Source organism: Penicillium verhagenii (genome assembly GCF_028828195.1).
Source record: "Penicillium verhagenii strain IBT 33310 chromosome Unknown utg000003l_segment0_segment0, whole genome shotgun sequence".
In the NCBI taxonomy this organism is placed as follows: Eukaryota; Fungi; Ascomycota; class Eurotiomycetes; order Eurotiales; family Aspergillaceae; genus Penicillium; species Penicillium verhagenii.
This window is the reverse complement of record NW_026643167.1, coordinates 102,602-119,318: the sequence shown is the minus strand read 5'-3', so window position 1 is coordinate 119,318 and position 16,717 is coordinate 102,602. Positions and strand designations below refer to the sequence as shown.

General features: G+C 46.0%; 8 protein-coding genes across 8 annotated transcripts; 4 read left to right on the top strand and 4 right to left on the bottom strand.

Annotated features, from left to right (window-relative positions):
• Nucleotides 1-821: 821 nt before the first annotated feature.
• On the top strand, nt 822-3,919 carry N7466_001449 (patatin-like phospholipase family protein; the record flags this gene model as incomplete). Its single annotated transcript, XM_057160847.1, has 3 exons — nt 822-1,824; nt 1,863-2,862; nt 3,010-3,919. The coding sequence occupies 3 exons, from the start codon at nt 822-824 to the stop codon at nt 3,917-3,919; spliced, it is 2,913 nt and encodes a 970-aa protein (XP_057024132.1).
• Nucleotides 3,920-4,403: 484 nt separating this feature from the next.
• N7466_001448 (uncharacterized protein) lies at nt 4,404-4,964 on the top strand (the record flags this gene model as incomplete). The annotated part of the gene is made up of 1 exon (XM_057160846.1): nt 4,404-4,964. The coding sequence occupies one exon, from the start codon at nt 4,404-4,406 to the stop codon at nt 4,962-4,964; it is 561 nt and encodes a 186-aa protein (XP_057024131.1).
• Nucleotides 4,965-5,270: 306 nt separating this feature from the next.
• N7466_001447 (uncharacterized protein) lies at nt 5,271-6,019 on the bottom strand (the record flags this gene model as incomplete). The annotated part of the gene is made up of 2 exons (XM_057160845.1): nt 5,271-5,730; nt 5,811-6,019. 2 exons carry the CDS (start codon nt 6,017-6,019, stop codon nt 5,271-5,273), a joined length of 669 nt encoding a protein of 222 aa, XP_057024130.1.
• Nucleotides 6,020-7,081: 1,062 nt separating this feature from the next.
• Nucleotides 7,082-7,507, bottom strand: N7466_001446 (uncharacterized protein; the record flags this gene model as incomplete). Its single annotated transcript, XM_057160844.1, has 2 exons — nt 7,082-7,264; nt 7,319-7,507. 2 exons carry the CDS (start codon nt 7,505-7,507, stop codon nt 7,082-7,084), a joined length of 372 nt encoding a protein of 123 aa, XP_057024129.1.
• Nucleotides 7,508-8,164: 657 nt separating this feature from the next.
• On the top strand, nt 8,165-9,022 carry N7466_001445 (uncharacterized protein; the record flags this gene model as incomplete). The annotated part of the gene is made up of 1 exon (XM_057160843.1): nt 8,165-9,022. The coding sequence occupies one exon, from the start codon at nt 8,165-8,167 to the stop codon at nt 9,020-9,022; it is 858 nt and encodes a 285-aa protein (XP_057024128.1).
• Nucleotides 9,023-9,495: 473 nt separating this feature from the next.
• N7466_001444 (uncharacterized protein) lies at nt 9,496-10,206 on the top strand (the record flags this gene model as incomplete). The annotated part of the gene is made up of 1 exon (XM_057160842.1): nt 9,496-10,206. The coding sequence occupies one exon, from the start codon at nt 9,496-9,498 to the stop codon at nt 10,204-10,206; it is 711 nt and encodes a 236-aa protein (XP_057024127.1).
• Nucleotides 10,207-10,769: 563 nt separating this feature from the next.
• N7466_001443 (uncharacterized protein) lies at nt 10,770-11,366 on the bottom strand (the record flags this gene model as incomplete). The annotated part of the gene is made up of 1 exon (XM_057160841.1): nt 10,770-11,366. One exon carries the CDS (start codon nt 11,364-11,366, stop codon nt 10,770-10,772), a length of 597 nt encoding a protein of 198 aa, XP_057024126.1.
• A 4,350-nt stretch (nt 11,367-15,716) lies between these two features.
• Nucleotides 15,717-16,236, bottom strand: N7466_001442 (uncharacterized protein; the record flags this gene model as incomplete). The annotated part of the gene is made up of 2 exons (XM_057160840.1): nt 15,717-16,117; nt 16,185-16,236. The coding sequence occupies 2 exons, from the start codon at nt 16,234-16,236 to the stop codon at nt 15,717-15,719; spliced, it is 453 nt and encodes a 150-aa protein (XP_057024125.1).
• Between the last annotated feature and the right edge of the window lie 481 nt (nt 16,237-16,717).

Below are 16,717 nucleotides of genomic sequence, written 5' to 3'. Positions count from 1 at the left end.
TGATATAAATGCAATAGTCTTGCGTCCCGCAACGTTCATTCAGCGCCTAGACGACACTGAAGGAAATGATAGTCAATATAAATCCTTGAAAATTCTGGTCCAAAGATCATATTTCACTCCCAAGCTTTAAAAATCACGGGAAACGCTATTGTCAGAAGCGCTAAAGGGCCACCCTGTCACATTACAACATCAAATAAGTGCCTTTATATCATTGGTCCATTTTATGTGCGTAGGAACAGTATCAGACGCAGTTGGTGCGTTGTCAAATTCCGTGGGTTTCTCCTGCGCCCGTCGAATGGTTGTGAGCCAGGTAACTAACCATATGCAACTACTTTCAAGTTTCTCTCCAGGCCTTAAGCAACAGCCTCGACGTGAGTAAGAAGGTTGTGTACCCGGTGTCAACCGATCAAGGCCTCTCGCTGGCATTCTTGACGCGTGCACGAATAATGATGCGCTCTCTGACTGAGAGATGTGTTTCTAATGTGTCGATGTCTGCGCATTGTAAATTACCTAGTCAAACAACACAGGCCTCGGTATAATGCTCAGCCATTACTTTCAGAAACAAGCGAGGTTGAAAATAAAGCCATGCGATGCGCAAATATTTTTGATTGTCGTTGAAGATGTGGCTGATAGGTGCTTCCTCCTAAAATGCCGATGTTCGGTTTAAGCGCAGCCTCATATTTGCGGTGAATCAGGGTGGAAAGCATCAATTTGTAATGCAAGTGATACGCCTGCCGCAGCATTACTTTCAGCGTACCGGGCATGGCGTACATAAAGACTTGCCTTGGCCTCATGCAGTGCTCAAACAATCAGACGGCCCCATGGCAACGTGGCTTGATCTTGTCAATGAAGAAGGCGCCTGGACCTTGGTGGATACCGATCGCCTAGAAGAGGTGGTGCAGGGGATGCCATGTCCCAAACGTCAATACCCAAGTTTGGTCTACTTTGCTGGAAGCTCGAATCGCTTGAAAGCCCTGCGAGCTCTTATACCCCACAACAATGTCACTCGCAAAGGTCCCGCGGGTTGGATCCGTCTTCACCTGTGTGGGAGATCCGGTCATACTGAAACCCCCGTCCTTTTTGCCGAGAGTAGCCTGCTTTCCGAAAAAAGCCAAGGCGACTCACGATGGTCCACACATCATGCTAGCCACCGACACCGGCGATACGCGATTCCAGATGCCGAGAGTGTCTGTTCACCGGCAAAATTACACCAAGAAGTGAAAGCCCAACTCATCCTGCCATGGACCCAAATTTTGTGCCTGTTCATCGACTCCAAATCCGACTTACAATCTGCCCGAAATCTGCTGCAGCAGCCACGTCGACAGCTTGCGATTGGCGGCCAGCCTGTCTGCACATCCATGCGGATAGTCATCGTCTTGACCAAGCAAGATGATTCGCATCCTACATCAGCGCGGCAATTCGCCGATTTCGAAGCATTTGCTGAGACTGGGGAGACCGTCGTCCTGGATCTGCGTCCAAGATGCGGCCTCTCCGAAACGGTTGCATTCGGACCTCTTCGAACTCTCATCGTGGAGCAGCTGTCCGCTATTCGGGATCAGCAAGAGTCCACCTGTCGTCGTATCTCAGCATCTCATCTAGCTGCCTTCTGGAAGTCTTACATTCAAAGCTACAAACGATCCCTGAACGCACCACGCTTTGATCTCTTGATCGAAGCCCGGAGAGGCTATCCCGATGACAAGTCGATGGGTCGCTTCCTCCGAGAGGGTGCCCATACCGTCATGTCCTCTGGCTGCGCCAAGGAAGAGATGCAGGAATTTTTGGCCTCGGTCTTCCTGATGCATGCGTACCCCCCTGGAATACACGGTAAGATCACCACCTCGTTTGAATGCCCACACTGACAGGCTTAGGTTTCTCCCCGAGTATCGTCTTTGCCGCATTGTATGAGAAGCATTGTGTCGAGATCTCGCAGAACGGTGCCTCTGACGGTCACTCCGACGGTATTTTATCGCATTTCAGTCAGCAATTCCTGCAATTGGACACCAACAACACATCTGCGATCGTTCGAAAAAATGTACTGCATCGGTTCTTTTGCCGATGGGGCGGCCTTCAATCCACCACGACCTGCTTGGTGTGCATGTGTCGGCCTCCCGAACACATGATGCCATGCAAGCACGCACTCTGTGACACCTGTGTTGTGATCTTTGGCAAGCCGAGTTCTCGTGGCGAGTATCATTGGGACCTCACCGAATGCCCCGTGTGCGGTGAGCCTTTCCTCGTCAGTATACGCCAATTACCCCCAACAAAGCACCCGGTGATCCTCAGTCTTGACGGTGGTGGCGTTCGCGGCCTGATCCAACTGGGCCTTCTGCAAGCGCTAGAGAAGCGCATTGGCTTGCCGATTGCGTCTCTCCCCGACCTGTGTCTTGGAACGAGTGTTGTCATGTACCCCTTTGCCCCAAGTGATCTTTCCATTGTTGCGCTAATAGCGCTATTTGCAGGCGCGTTGACAGCGATTGATATATTTTTGAACCATTCTTCGGTCAAACATTGTGTACAGGCGTTCCCGGACTTAGCGAGAAAAATATTCCGTCGCTCACGGGGCCCGGTGCCGCGATTCGTTCGATGGTTGGCTTCTGCGTTCAACTTGATCCCCAGTAGCCTCTATGATTCGCAGGGACCATCGCAGACTTTCAGGGAGGTGGTAGGCCTAGACCGCCGTCTATTCGACGTGAATACGGCCAACCCGGCTGGATGTCGGATTGCCGTCGTGGTCAGTCGCACGTCCGACGGCAAGGCCTGTGTGCTGGCAAATTACCGAGGCACGGGCCCGCGCCGTGGAAACTCTGCCTACCAATTTTTAGCGCCCGATGACGAACAAGAGAATCCTTTTCTGTGCGACATGTGAGTTCTGCGTTCAGTCCCCGCAGTTTTAGGCCACAGCCGAAGTAGCTGACAGTAATCCCTTTCATCAGAGCCGAGTGCAGTGTCGCAGCGCCTTTGTAAGTACGCTCCCAGAATCGATGAACCATGACGGCTAACTTTTGGAAGCTATTTCCAGCCAGGACGTCTGCCCGGCTTCGGCTCTTTTCAGGATGGCGGGGTACGCGCGAACAACCCGCTTGCCATTGCGTTGAGGGAGTCTGGCATCATTTGGCGGCATGCGAAACGACATGATCTTCTCTTGTCGGTGGGCACCGGGTTCACCGCGCCTGCTCTCGATCATGGCTTGCGACACAAGGCCTGGGACGGTGCTCTCCCGCGGCTCTTCCGCGCCAGAATGTCCTCGCCCTCCATGGACGGACAACAGGGGTTTTTTGAAGCACTGAATTACCTGCCGCACGGGTCAAAACCGGATGTCCTTCGGCTCGATCAGGCCATCCCCGGTCCGCTCCCCGAGCTGGACGACATCAGCGCGTTGCAAGAGTTATCTGAGATGAAGATTCTCGTTCCAGATGAGCTGGTGAGGATGGTGCTCGCGTCGGCAATGTTTTTCTTCGAACTCGACGCGACTCCCGTTCCTGGACCGGTCGGATTCCACTGCGAAGGGTCTATCCTGTGTTCACGGCTGGGGGTTGGCGAAATCCTCGCGCGTATCTCGATTGAAATCCCTGGTGCAAAGTTTCAAGCTGGTCGGGATCAAGTCCTGGGGGATGTAGACCAACATGACTGCTGCAATTCCTGTGGGTATTATAGGAAACGCGTCGCCTTTCACATTGCCAGCCTGGAAGAGCGTTTCTCCATCAACATCGTCAATGGTACTTGTTGTGAAAAAATTGGTGGATTCCCAAAGTCCGCACAGGAATTCCTCGATGCGCAGCAGGTGTTTGCTCATTTTGGCCGCGCGGACCATCAAACGCCATCATGGCCACCTGTGAGGCATTGCTACTGTGCTTATGGGGCGAAAAGGACGATTCGGTTCCTGGAACCTACGTCGCGGCAGAAGCGAAGGCGGCTGTGATGTTGGGACCGGGGGATTTCACTCGCATTGCGTTAGTGTTTCGTAAAGAGGCTTAATACGTAATCAGGTCGTTAGTTCTTTCGGTCTTGATTCACAGCGATGTTTTTAGAATATAATTTCCTGTGAACAGGCCAGTATATGAAGAACCTGACCGCAAACCTATTGCGCCCTGTCCTGCCATATGAGATTGCACGGGGGAAAGTAGAACCACGCGTTTTGTTCGTTGAAGTCGGTTCCGCTTTGCGAAGTATCTACTGTTGATCGAATGATGTGTTTAGCTTCGCTGTCGGTTGGGACTTATTAAACGATTCCTTCAAAGGGGGACTGACGAGTCAACCAAGGATACGCTACCTGATGATCAGGGTGAAGAAGATGTTCAGAAGACCGATCCTGACTTGTGTCTGAGTTTAAGATATAAGCTGCCGTAGCTGTCGTATCTCGAGAGACCAATTCATGCCGTGTCACTATATTCACAGTTGACACCATGAATTCATTCCGCAAGGCCCTCTCGGTCCATTTTCGTGACAATACCTCAAGCATCTACAGTCGGGCCCCTGACACAGCCAAGGATACTAAGCCAACTACCACGACAGCCGTCACTCCGCCACTGCAAAAGTCTTTCCCGGAAATCAACTCACTCGACCACCAAATCGCCATGGCGGGAGGATCTACGATGGTTGTGGAAACTACGCGGTCACGACTGAAGGTGTCGAAGCAATCTCCCAAAACCTCGCGTCGCGCAATGAAGAAACAATGGCTACATCAACGAAGCCAGCAAGAGCGCGAAAATGAATTCTACTCCGGTTGTTTCAAGAACTTTCATCGCCTCGTCGCGACAATCATGGATTCCACTCAGGATCTAGCTCTGCAGTACCATTTCAATCCCGTGGCAAGCCCCGCTGGAGACCCACGCTTGATTCGGACCATTGTCTTACTCAAGACCGCCCTGGACAGATCACGAGTGGAGGAGGCGCAAGCAGAAGCAGAATGGAAACGGCAATGTGGTATTTCCTCGGCAAAAAATGCAGCCACTAGGTGGGTTTGAGATAAAGGCTATTTCGATTCTCAGCATTTTTCTCATGATATAAAAGGGGAATATCTGACATGAGCCCACTTGTACTGTAACAGACGGAAAAACGGTCTTTCCTACAGATTGCATGCATACGTATTCTTTTTGCTCCCGTCAACAAATTCTGGGTTCTTTCGAGTAGCTTTTTCCACGAGGTGCCCGCGAAGTCGTCAGATCGTGCTCGGGTGGCTTTGGCTTTCACCAAAAAATATAATCTAAAATTATATTTTTTATATTTATATATTCTAATATTTTATAAATATTATAACATTAATCATTTTGTTAAAAAGTATTAAATTGCAATTTAATACCTTTTAAAAAGAAAGCTTTCGCCGGGCTCTCATTGTCCTCGACTTTATGCAAATTCAAGCTGTAGAAAATCTTGAATCTGAGACACCATGCTTTGTTCGTTTTTTGAAGAACCCTTCTCAAGGCTTCTGGTAATAACTGCAGTCGGCGACCGAGCTGCTCAGGATGAGTGTTACACAGCAGGATCTGCATGTTCACCTTATCTCTCAGCTGAGCTGCCAGACGGTCTGAGCTGGTAAGCATGGTCTTCAGGAAGCGATGAAGTCGGCGAAGGCTTCTTGAGCTTGTCACACCGGCAATGCTTTCCAAGAAGCCGATCGCATATCGTACCATTCGAAGCAAAGTATCTGGGGCTTGTAAGATGCGGTGAACAGAAGCATGGCGGATACTACTGACCACGCGATTCCACCTTTGAATCGAGTGTGCAGGCGGACTGCAAGGTTGGGCCTCTAATTTCTGATTATAGTCGGTCAAGAATCCAAAATCTTATGCAACTCGACTGCCTCCGCACACGTCCATCCTATGGCATGAGATTCGGCCAAGAGCCATTTTTGAACAAACCGAAAGATGTGACCTTCAAGGTGGCGTTGAAGAGCTTGCAGAATCACATGTTGTGCGGGAAATGGGATAGAAGATGTTGGAATGCTGGGTAGTGACCTTGATAATTCCTGAGCATCTATTCCAAAGGCAGAGATGTTAATATTAATCTTGACACGGAACATGTGCACTTACCCCCCGTAACTGGAAACCCTCCAGACAGCATTTCTACTTTTTTCAAGACAGCCATCCAGATTGTCCAAGGCCTTCCCGGCAATGGTGTAGCTGGTTTGATAAAGACCAACAATGAAATACAGCCAGATAAGACCCACCAAGTATCCATTTAAGTATGTGGTGTCTGCGCGCAGCAGAAAAGCTACTCTGTTGCTTTTTAGCAGATGACCAAACCTGAGGTCTTATTGCCAGGATCTCAAATAATGCTCTTTTCAGCTCAAATGATTGCATCATCAGTATATTGCGGCAGATCTATTTGCATTGAAGGCTCCAATGTCGTCTCTGGTGAATTTCAATCGTATCAGCATGGTATATAATGCAGCCACAGTATATCTTCACGTGGTGTCATGCTAGGTCCAGCTTGCCATTATGATCGCCTTGGGAATTTTCATCATCGGCTTCTTGGTAGCAACTCCAGTCGTATGTTATGTTTTGCTCACTTGCCAAATTCATGCTGACCCAATATCAGGTGTCTAGACCACTTCGGTTGCCGGTTTCCATTTCAGAAGAGACAACCACGGAGCGAAAAGTAAGTCTTTGTACCATGGCGATCTGATTCCAACGTGGTCTTTGACTGAGAGGTGTAGATCAGTTCCCTTCTTCTTGCCTACGATACAGAACACGACGGAGAGATTCATGATCATTTTTTGAGTATCTATCACCTCCCCGTTTCCAGTTCAAACATTCTGATATGCATGTCTAGTTCATCTTGATCCCAGTGCAAGCCATGGGCGATCTCACCGCCATCATCGGCGGCATTTGATTGACCCGTGAAATAATATTTTGATATTGTTGTTCGGAGGAACCGGGCATCATATGAGGGAGACATCTCGTACTGGAGAAACTAGACGGAAATGGAAGATGAGAAAAAATAGCAATAGTTAGACGAAGTATTGTAGAAAAACAACTCCGAGAAATGAGAATATAACAACAGAGACTGTGTAATGAGTAATCAGCTCATTTTGTTTCATCAAGAATTGCCAGCCGCGAAGGTCGTCCCATGTCGTATTTAGCTAAGGTTTGCCATGGTACTGCTGATTTGTAGGTCGATCGTGCTTGAGATGCCCCGCCAGTATTTCCCAAATATCATCCTGTCGCTCCGGCGAGGAGATCACTGGAGACTTCGTCTCGACCGGCTGGGCAGAGGCCGGAGAATCATAATCACGCGGTATTTTGTTCACAAGCGAGCGTTTTTTCTTTAAAACATCAGTACTCAATTACCTGTGATCTTATTGGCTATGGAGTCTTACAATAACCTCTCGTGAGGGCGGAGGAACGTGAGGATGCGAATGGTAGGTAAAAATCTGCCCATCTGGCTGTTCCATGATAAGCCATGTCTTCATCCCGTACAAAAGCCAAAACTCATTATGGCGCCGCAATAGGTTATTTCGGCGTTTTCGCAGTTGCTCTCGCTTGACACGACTCAAAGGTTGAGCCATTGGTGGGTTGGGTTTGAGATAGAGTAGATCGCAGAAGTCATTGACGCCAGGCGTCGCGCCCTTTGTATGTGATGGGGGTTGGGGATAGGGGTGGACGCAAAAAAGGCCTGCTCAACGATCACCATCAGGCTGTGAAGCCTACTTAGCCATATCCTGCGACCGCAGAAATCAAAGGTGCTGGGTGCAAGAATCTGATCCACTTTCCAAACGGACATGTGGAGCACCAGCATACTCTAGTCATTTGCGCAGCTTTAGAGCATCACCTTTTGCAAATTCACGGTCTTTGGCCCGCTGCCCTACTGAAATCATTGGGCTCAGAATCCAGAACCGGGGTTCAGTATTATCAAGAAATCCGTTTTCACAATTTCTGTACAAACAGAACACTTGCTAAGATGCTATCCCCACTTCCCTACTTTCAGACCACCAACTCGTACATGTGTTCCTATATCGTTTGTACCCCGGCAGGCCCTTTGCTCAAATATGCTTGCTGATACTTGTATGAAGAGCTCCGTCAAATAGAACGCATCCGTCCACACCCGTCAGCCGACACCAGTCATAGTCGATATCACTCGAGATATCACATTGCCCGAAGATGCATCACATCCGAGCACCTTGCCTGTTTTTGAGCCATACCCTATACCGACCACGATAGAAAAAATGCCCTCGGGTATCACTACACAGCTTTTACATGCTTCGCTTGACTATGTGGAGAGCTTGGCGGTGGCGGAGGTTCCAATAGGAGACAGTTCTACCATGGCCTTGCCAGATGTTACAGTCATTAGTGCAACACGGGAGACAGCCAGTGGCTTGAGCGATGGTCTTACTGATTCCTCAAACCATACTGCTGCAACGAATGGCTCTGCATCATGGCCCTTGGACACTGCTAATAAGGACATCTCTTTTGCAACTGTGCATACCAATCGAGAAGCCGCGGAGGTCTGGCCAGTCCCAACATCTCGCGCTATTTTCAGAATCTCTCCGGCTGGTTCGGAGCATATGAGCACCGGAGCTTCTACCCGATATGACGAGCCCACGGAAGCCAAGAACGGTGGAGGTTTCAGTAACTTCACCATCCAACGTTCGCCATCGCACACAAGACCCTCCAGTGGGGCTAACAGTGGCAAAATATTTATGACCACTGAACCTGAAGGGCAGGTTTCAGCATCGACGCTGCCACATACATACACGGAGACAGGAAGTTGGACCCCAGGCCCGTCAAGCACTGCGATAACCCCGGCCCCTGAACCACATGGCGCCATCATGGATGGAACTGAGTTTTCAAGACGACTTTCCCAACGGGGTGTAGCGTTGGGACTTGGCAGTGTAGCTGGAGGGACTATTATCTTTATCGGCATGGTTCGTTCGCACAGGCTCATTCTTCGGCTATTCCACAAAAGCGTGCAGGGATCAACAATGCGCCGTGGGCCAGTATCGACGGATGATCCGTTTGTCAGGCAGACTCCCACAGTCTCTTCCAATGTTGCTGGTATTTCACATTTTTCCGCTGACTCTTAGGATATGCGTTGTATTGACTCAAAGCTAAGCAAGAAAACTATGCACATCTTCTAAACCGCTATGTAGATTTGTCTTGGCTGTACCGCAGGATTGACGAACAAATTGAGAGTCATAATCAGAATATAGCATCATAAAACCTGATGATGCTCTCCAATTGTCATATTTCAATCAAGGACATATTTATCATCGCCTCATTCACATCGATGTTGTATATCCGGGGCTATATTTTGTTCATACTACACCAGAGAAGTTGAGTTCGCCCGATTCCTGAGTTGTTACATTATGAAGTCGGAGTTAAAAACTGCGCTAAGTCATTATGAGAGGAATTGGTGAGGTATGCTTGTAATCCGCTCATATAACATACGTTGGACGAATATCTTGATCCTTAGCAACGATATTTAAGGATTCCCTCCCTCCCTACCTCACAAGCACCTGCACCGCCTATCGTCAGTCTACGTCTCAAGCATCAAATCATGTCATTAGGAACGGCCATGCCTTTATCTAAGTATTCAGAGCCCGCAGTGACATTTTCAAAAAGAAAGTCGCCCGAGAACCGAACTCCCCAGCCCGATGAATTGCCCATCTACATGTTGGTCGTCCTCTTCTTGATGCTATACAACAAGCCCTGGTTGCCTTTCAACACTCTTGGAGATGATACCGAGCAGTCACTCCTGCCCGGTCGTACGATAATCAGCAGGTCCAGCCCTCGCCACCTTCGCTCTTCGGATCACAGGATGGCTCAGCAGGATCTACGATGGAAACTGCTTGCCAGACAAGAGCTCGCCCAAAAGCAGAGAGACGCCGAACAAAAGGGTTCGATCTCACCAAAAGAGAGACCAGCAGACATGGCCCCTATCTGGACCAAATTTGAGCGTTTGAAGAAGAAAAACGGGTCCAGATTGAAACGAACGTGCCAACTCCTTCACTGTGGTTCCCGTCACCTCTCCCGCATCCTTCTGAGTGTAGATCTGCCCTTGCAGAAGCTGGGAACGGACCCAAACACTCTGTCACAGATCACGCTGAAGGCACCAGTGGCCTTCGCGGAGCAAAACAAGTCTTTGGGAGCTGTTGCGCTTAGATGGCTCGCTGCAAAACTTTCCGAAGAGACTACCGAGAGAACGGCGATGGAGTTTTGGAGACTGGCGGCTCTAGTAGCGGAACACTGTGCTGCTTCCAAAGCATGATCCCCTACTCTTGTTTTCAGGATGTGAGTCTAATCACATGTCTCCCCGCTTGTAGGCAAGTACATGATCGAATTGATTTATATTCATATACAATGCTCGGCGGATTCCTGGTGGAACATCGTAGTAGAGATTTTCCATTGGCTTGTCAGTAAAGACCTGTATAGCTCATTTCCAAACCATGATTGTAGAACTCCAAGGCATGTGCGCTTCCTGATCTGAAACCATGCTGGTCGTACCAAATTGCCTCTTAAGTGGAGGTCAACCCTGGGTCTACGTATATTGAGATATCTCTTCTTCGCGATTGTAAAAAGGTATTGAAGAGACGAAGAAACACGGTGACCATTCATAACGAACCAGTCGGAGAAGCCTAAAATAAAGTCAACTTTTGTATATTTGTTTGCACTACGCCTGCCAGAACGATCCAAAATCTCATCAGTACAGGAAACCGCAATGTCTGCATCACACGCTAAATTCAAGATCTATCGATGGTGGTCGGTTCCTCCTGTGAATTTTGGCTTTTTCTTCTTCGAGCCATGTCGCTGCCTCTTCCATCATTTCTTGTTCTATCTCTTCTTGTCCATCGATCCGTCGTCTTTCCTCCCGGCATCTACAAAAGCAGTCTCTGCGTTGAACTCTGCATGAAGTTCCGAAGCAGGATAGTCTAGATAGTGCGTAAAAATATGCTGTGGATATATATAGCGAGGCATGTCAGATACCCTCTCAAGAAGAAATTCGGAACTGGTCCCAGGAGCGGGTTCGAGAACGAAAACTTCAAAATTATGTTGCGCCAGCCCGTTGCAGAACTCAGTCATGAATGACGGGTCGATCGGTAGATATAAGGTCTCCCTGATCTCCTGAATCTTGACATGCATGATATATCCAATTAGCAAGCTTCCTGCTGAGGCTGGAATCATGGGAGCAAACGGGTCAGCCATGGGGGCAGATGAAGACGTCGGCAGGTTGCTCGGGGCTTCTGCCGTTGTGTGGGGCGCCGTCAGGGCGGTCGGATGATGGTGTCCTTCGGCGGTGTCGGCGTGATCGTCCCGTCCCGCGGGATCTGCTTCGAAACCACGATGCACGAACGTACCGCTTCCTTCACTTTCCATGAGATACCCAAAGAACGCTTTAAAGACCCATCGGCGGAGGAATAACTTACTCATTATGCAGTTTTTTTCCGGATCGGGATTTACTAACTATAATATCATTAATTATGGATATGTTTACTGTTTTTAACAGATCAAATAAGAATTAAGGTTAAAGAATAAAACTACTTGATTTTTCATCATCAATTTACTTTAAGACTATTACGTGAAATCCACATAAGTTTCAACCTTGCATATATGAAAATATAATGTACACTAGGTGAAAATGGGGAGTATTCGGACCCTAGGAACCTTCTTACTAACTAAAGATATAAACTAACTACCCGAACTACAGATTCAATAAGTATTTGATCTATCTACTTCGATATGCTGAGATTCTGAAAAGCTGAATATGTCTTGTAAATAATAAATTATTAGTATATTTATATATAATTAGTGTGGGAGATAGATCATAGGGGTAATGGGATAGGAAGGTAATTTGAGGATAGTCTGATTCTCTGATACTATCAAAATAACAAATTCACTAAGAATACTCATATTTCTTGCATATCTGTTATAAAACTTTCCAGCATAATTGTCACTTGATGAAGATTTGCTGCCTTTGTCTGAACAATCAAATCCGATACATCAAATGCTTCATTACCAAGTGCGAGGATTTTCCCAATCGTTATTCCTTCAATCATGGGTTGCGTAACGCTCCATCTTGAGTCATGATTTAAGACACGACCGCATGCGATTTCCACAATGTCATTCAGAAGATCCTGAGAGAATTGACCAGTTACCTCTGAATTCTTTGGCATCTCCTCATGTCGATTTTGTAGGATAACCTCGAGTATTGGGACAACTTTCTCATCCATCAAAAAGCATGTTAAAGATGCGGCGTCTTTCCAAGTCTTAAGATCCACACGTATGTTTTCCAAAGTCCACCGAACTGTAGTAATACACAGTCGATTTGTTGCTTCCACCAAGAATCCAGAGGGCGGTAGAGAACCATGCTTGAGAAGCCAGTTTAGCATAGCTTCGGGATCTCCCCTAGCTATAACCCCAGTCCAACCAAACCATTGGCCGTGGAAAAGTCTCGACAGATCGAAACTTTTGAGATATAGCTGATCCGCTAGCTCAACATCAACAAATCTGCAGATTCTTTCGACGTCGATCGGCTCGATGGGAGGTAAACTCATATTTTGGAAACTCTCCCAATATACTCGAAACCATCTTTCATTGATGATTGAGAGCTTGAAAAGCGTCAATCGTGGGAGTGAAAAGATTTGAAGAGGTGTTTCTCCCATTTTGGCATTTGGACTGGTAAAACAAGCAAAGATGTACCCCCTAGTCAACTCCTGGCCATTGATGAACTCATAGCACCAATCGCAGTTAAACGAATCAAGCAGTCGCAGGTCGTTGGAATCATTCTTGCTGCTGAACATATCCATAATGGTGGTTTGACTGGTGATGATATGCTTTTGTATATTCCAAATATCGCGCAATCTTTCCAAAATGGAGGAACCGTTCAGAAGATCTGCGATATGAGGTTTGATAGGATGATATCGATTTTGTATCTCTTGTAGCATATGTATGGCACTATGCTGACCGAATGGCTGGGAAAGAGCTTGAATAACTGTCTTATTCACTAGTTCCCATGGTTTTTTGTTGCTTTTCCATAGATCAAGGCTATCAAGTAGCCTTTCGGAGGCAGTGGATAAATTCATGATGTAGAAAGATTCAAAAGATTGAAGTTAAAGCAGAAAAGACTTTAGAGGTATGTGGTAGAAACAAGAATGGTACAATAGTCGATGGATCTTAGAGCCTTTTATAGTTACAGTTCACATATATAGTCACTAAATAGGTTAACAGAAACTGAGAACCACTCAAAATAACTCTTTCTCTAGATAGCACTGTACAGAATTTGCCAAACACAGGCCCATAAGTCCTGAATTTCAATTTAGCTAAAAGTCAATAGGAGTTGGGCTACTTTCTCCCTGCAAAAAAACTATTAGCCACATTTTTCACATTCCCCATACACAATAATTTGCTAGATTTCATCCCGTAGTAAGACTCATATTCTCTATTTAGTAACTACACAATAATATCAAACTTGTGATCTTTGGCATTTGCGGTATACTAAAATGCTTCTTTGATCCGAATCACTTAGTAAACGCTCTAATCTCTTTCTGGGGGGTCAGCAAAATGTTTAGATTGTAGATGTGTACCCCTTTTAGTGTTTTTAGTTTATTCCCTTATTGACTGATATTCCTGTCAAGTAAGAAAAATAGTTCATATTTTATATGTTTACGTCTTACGTTAGTCTATTTACATTTAAACTTGCTTGCTAGCTAGCTAGCTAGAGATATAGAATGTAAGTAAATAGTTTGTCTGAAGTATGTTATGATATGAACTGTCTGAAGTAATCGAATAAAGTAATTCTGTCTTAAAGAAATGTTGTAAGGCGCTTCATAAAAGCAGGTAAATCAGAGATATCAATCTAACATTAAAAAGCAAGTCTATATAACCGGAAACAGTCCATTCAGAGATAAAGCTAAAGCTAAGAAGAGAAGGAAATAAAAGGGCAGGAAGGAAGAAAAACAAAAGAAGGAGGCTCATTATCACGTAGGCATGTATATACATATGATACCCTTCATGACTTTGGTCAATAAACCTGCGCTAGAACTTCAAAGGAAGAAACCAAAGAGTTCATCTGTAAGAGCTAGATGTCTCATAATATGATCGAAAATTTGGGTACTAGGTTCAGAAGGACGGGCACAGGCCAGTAATGCACAATCCCGCTGCTCTGCTATGCTTGTACTACGATCCAGTAGCCAACATGCGGCCTCTGGACGTTCATTCAAAGTAGCAAAGAGAGCTAGAGAAGTAGAGTTATTTTGATATGCTGGCCCATGTCCTCTTTCTTCCAGCCAGGAGAAAACTTCTGAAGAGCTTGGGTTTTCGAGAATCATATTTTGCCAAAACGACAAACCATAAAGCTCCACCAACGACACAAGATCGACCCCTCGACAAAGCATTTCATTAGCCAGCTTGCGAGTGGCAAAATGACTAATTTTGTAAAGAGTTTCAGGGTTCATTGCCTGAGTAATATCCATTCCTGATAAGCAAATCTTTTCCCAGCATATGTAAAATAGACTTGGGTTTCTTGCTGCAAGCTGGAAATTTGACCAGCCCTCATGATTTTTCGATGCATATGCAGGCTCAAGGATATGCTGAAGAGGCATATTGTGTAGTAATAGCTGAGCTATGATCGGCTCTGAATTGAGAAGTGAGAGGGAAAAGAAGCTTTCACCATTACTACTATAGTAGCATGGACTGATCACCCCCATTTGAAGTAGAAAACTGAAGCAGTCTACACAATCCCTCAGACATAATGAAGCAGGGTCGCAATCTCCTGCGGCATTTTCTATGTCCTTCAGAGTATCGTCATAACTCGCGTATATCTTCCATTTATTTTTAAGCAGAAAGTGCATGAATTCACTTCCTAACACATTTTGAATGTCGTTGCGAGTGGTATGATTGGTTTGAGGGTTCTGCTGCACAATTCGAAGCGAATGAATAATTCGGTGTGAGGAGGCTTCATCTGGTACAGAGAGCAGGTCTCGGTATACTGGGCATAAAAGACCCAGTTCCCAATGATCAAATGTATGAAAATTTTGTTCGTCAACTGTATCAAAGACAGACAATGTTCGTGCATTGTACATGGTATTGGCTTTAAAGGAGGATTTGAAATGATCTCAATTAATCTTTGGATGGACATGGAGGAGGGGACTTTTATATTGCGCAAACAACGATCATGTGCCCTACACCATTAGGTGTCACTAATCAAGCCATTGTAAATAGCATTCAATAAAAACATAGCCTTGTTCATCAAAGACTTCAACATCACATTGAATGCTTCACCTCTAGCATTCCTTGCCACCTATAATCTCACTAAAAAATTGTGTCAAGAGTGAATTCTATCGGCTCCTGAGCTTGGCCTTGAGGTCGGACGTTATTGGGCATGGGCCGCGAATTCGGCAGGCCACACGGCCGTGACGATTGATGCTCTGAGAAAGACATAATACTAATAGCTTTATTTAATGTTAGTATCAGACCATTGTTTTTAAGGCTCTGCCCCTTGAATACGTACCATCCAGATATAGTACTTTACACCCCTTTTTCTTTTTCTTTTTCTTTTTCCTTGCCTCTTCGATTTCTTGCGTAAAGGCCTTCAAGTAGCAAATATCCAAGTAGAATAAACACAATAATATGCCAAATCAAGATTGCACGGAGTGACCAGGCGATGTAATAGTCAAAGGAGGTCCAAAACGTCTTCGAAAACATTGATGTAGATATAGGAATGTAGATATGGCTTTAAGTGTGAACGGGGGGAATCAATGACTTGATACAATCTCAACAAGACTAAACATCAAACTGAGTGACTAGCTTCATACACTCGCTGATGTCTATTTTCAAATCCTCGCGACTTGCTCGCAGGACCGTAATTAGCTCTTTTCCTTTCTGGGAACCGAAAATGCTGGAAATCGAGGGGCGTATTAATAGCGGCGGTTCGTTTCCGAGATTCAGAAGCCTCAACAAAACAAGCATATATTCAACGAATTGTCTTTCAGGACTTCCCGTGTAGATCCCATCCACGATGTCTTCGGTGAGCAAAATGGGGGCGTATCCTATATCCCTCCTCAGAGTCGACCCGATATGGTCATGTCTTTGCTTATATGGCAACTCGCAAGGTGTTGGCCCAACGATAGATATTATGTAGTCTTTGACCGACGGATAGGTAATTCGAAGCTCGTTTTCCGCTCCTACATAGAGTAAATCATTCATTGGTCAGCTCTTGCATAGAAGCATTCACAGCTAATAGGAACATACGCCATTCATGTAGTTGCAGTTCAAGCGCATCTTTTTCATCGGAATGGGGCATCTTGGAGGGGCTTTGGAGGTATTAACGTAGTAGCGGTTGAGCTCATGAGATGCTCCGACCTTGGAATAAACCGTGCGGCATGCGGTTTATTTATGTGTCTTTCTAAGTTTACTAATGAGTTAAAATTCAGACTCGGACTACGGAATTAGGTATACTACTAACCACATTTTCACCTAGTATGTGAACGGGGATTTTCCAGATACCCCTTCAAATGTTTTTACGGCAAGTATCGCGAGACATATCTTGGGATTAGTACTAGAAGTGGATGAGCAAGCAGACTTGCAGTCGAATATCTAAGCTTAATTTTAAACGTCGAAATCAAGACATAAGACGAATGGATATGGCTGGTAGTCTATTATATGAAACGCAGTAAAAAGGAAACGGAATCCATGAAAGTTGTGGCAAAATTTTGTAACCAAAAATACATACTGAAGAGAGAGATTAGATTTCGGCTGCTCTGTTCTACGCCATCCTCTATGAG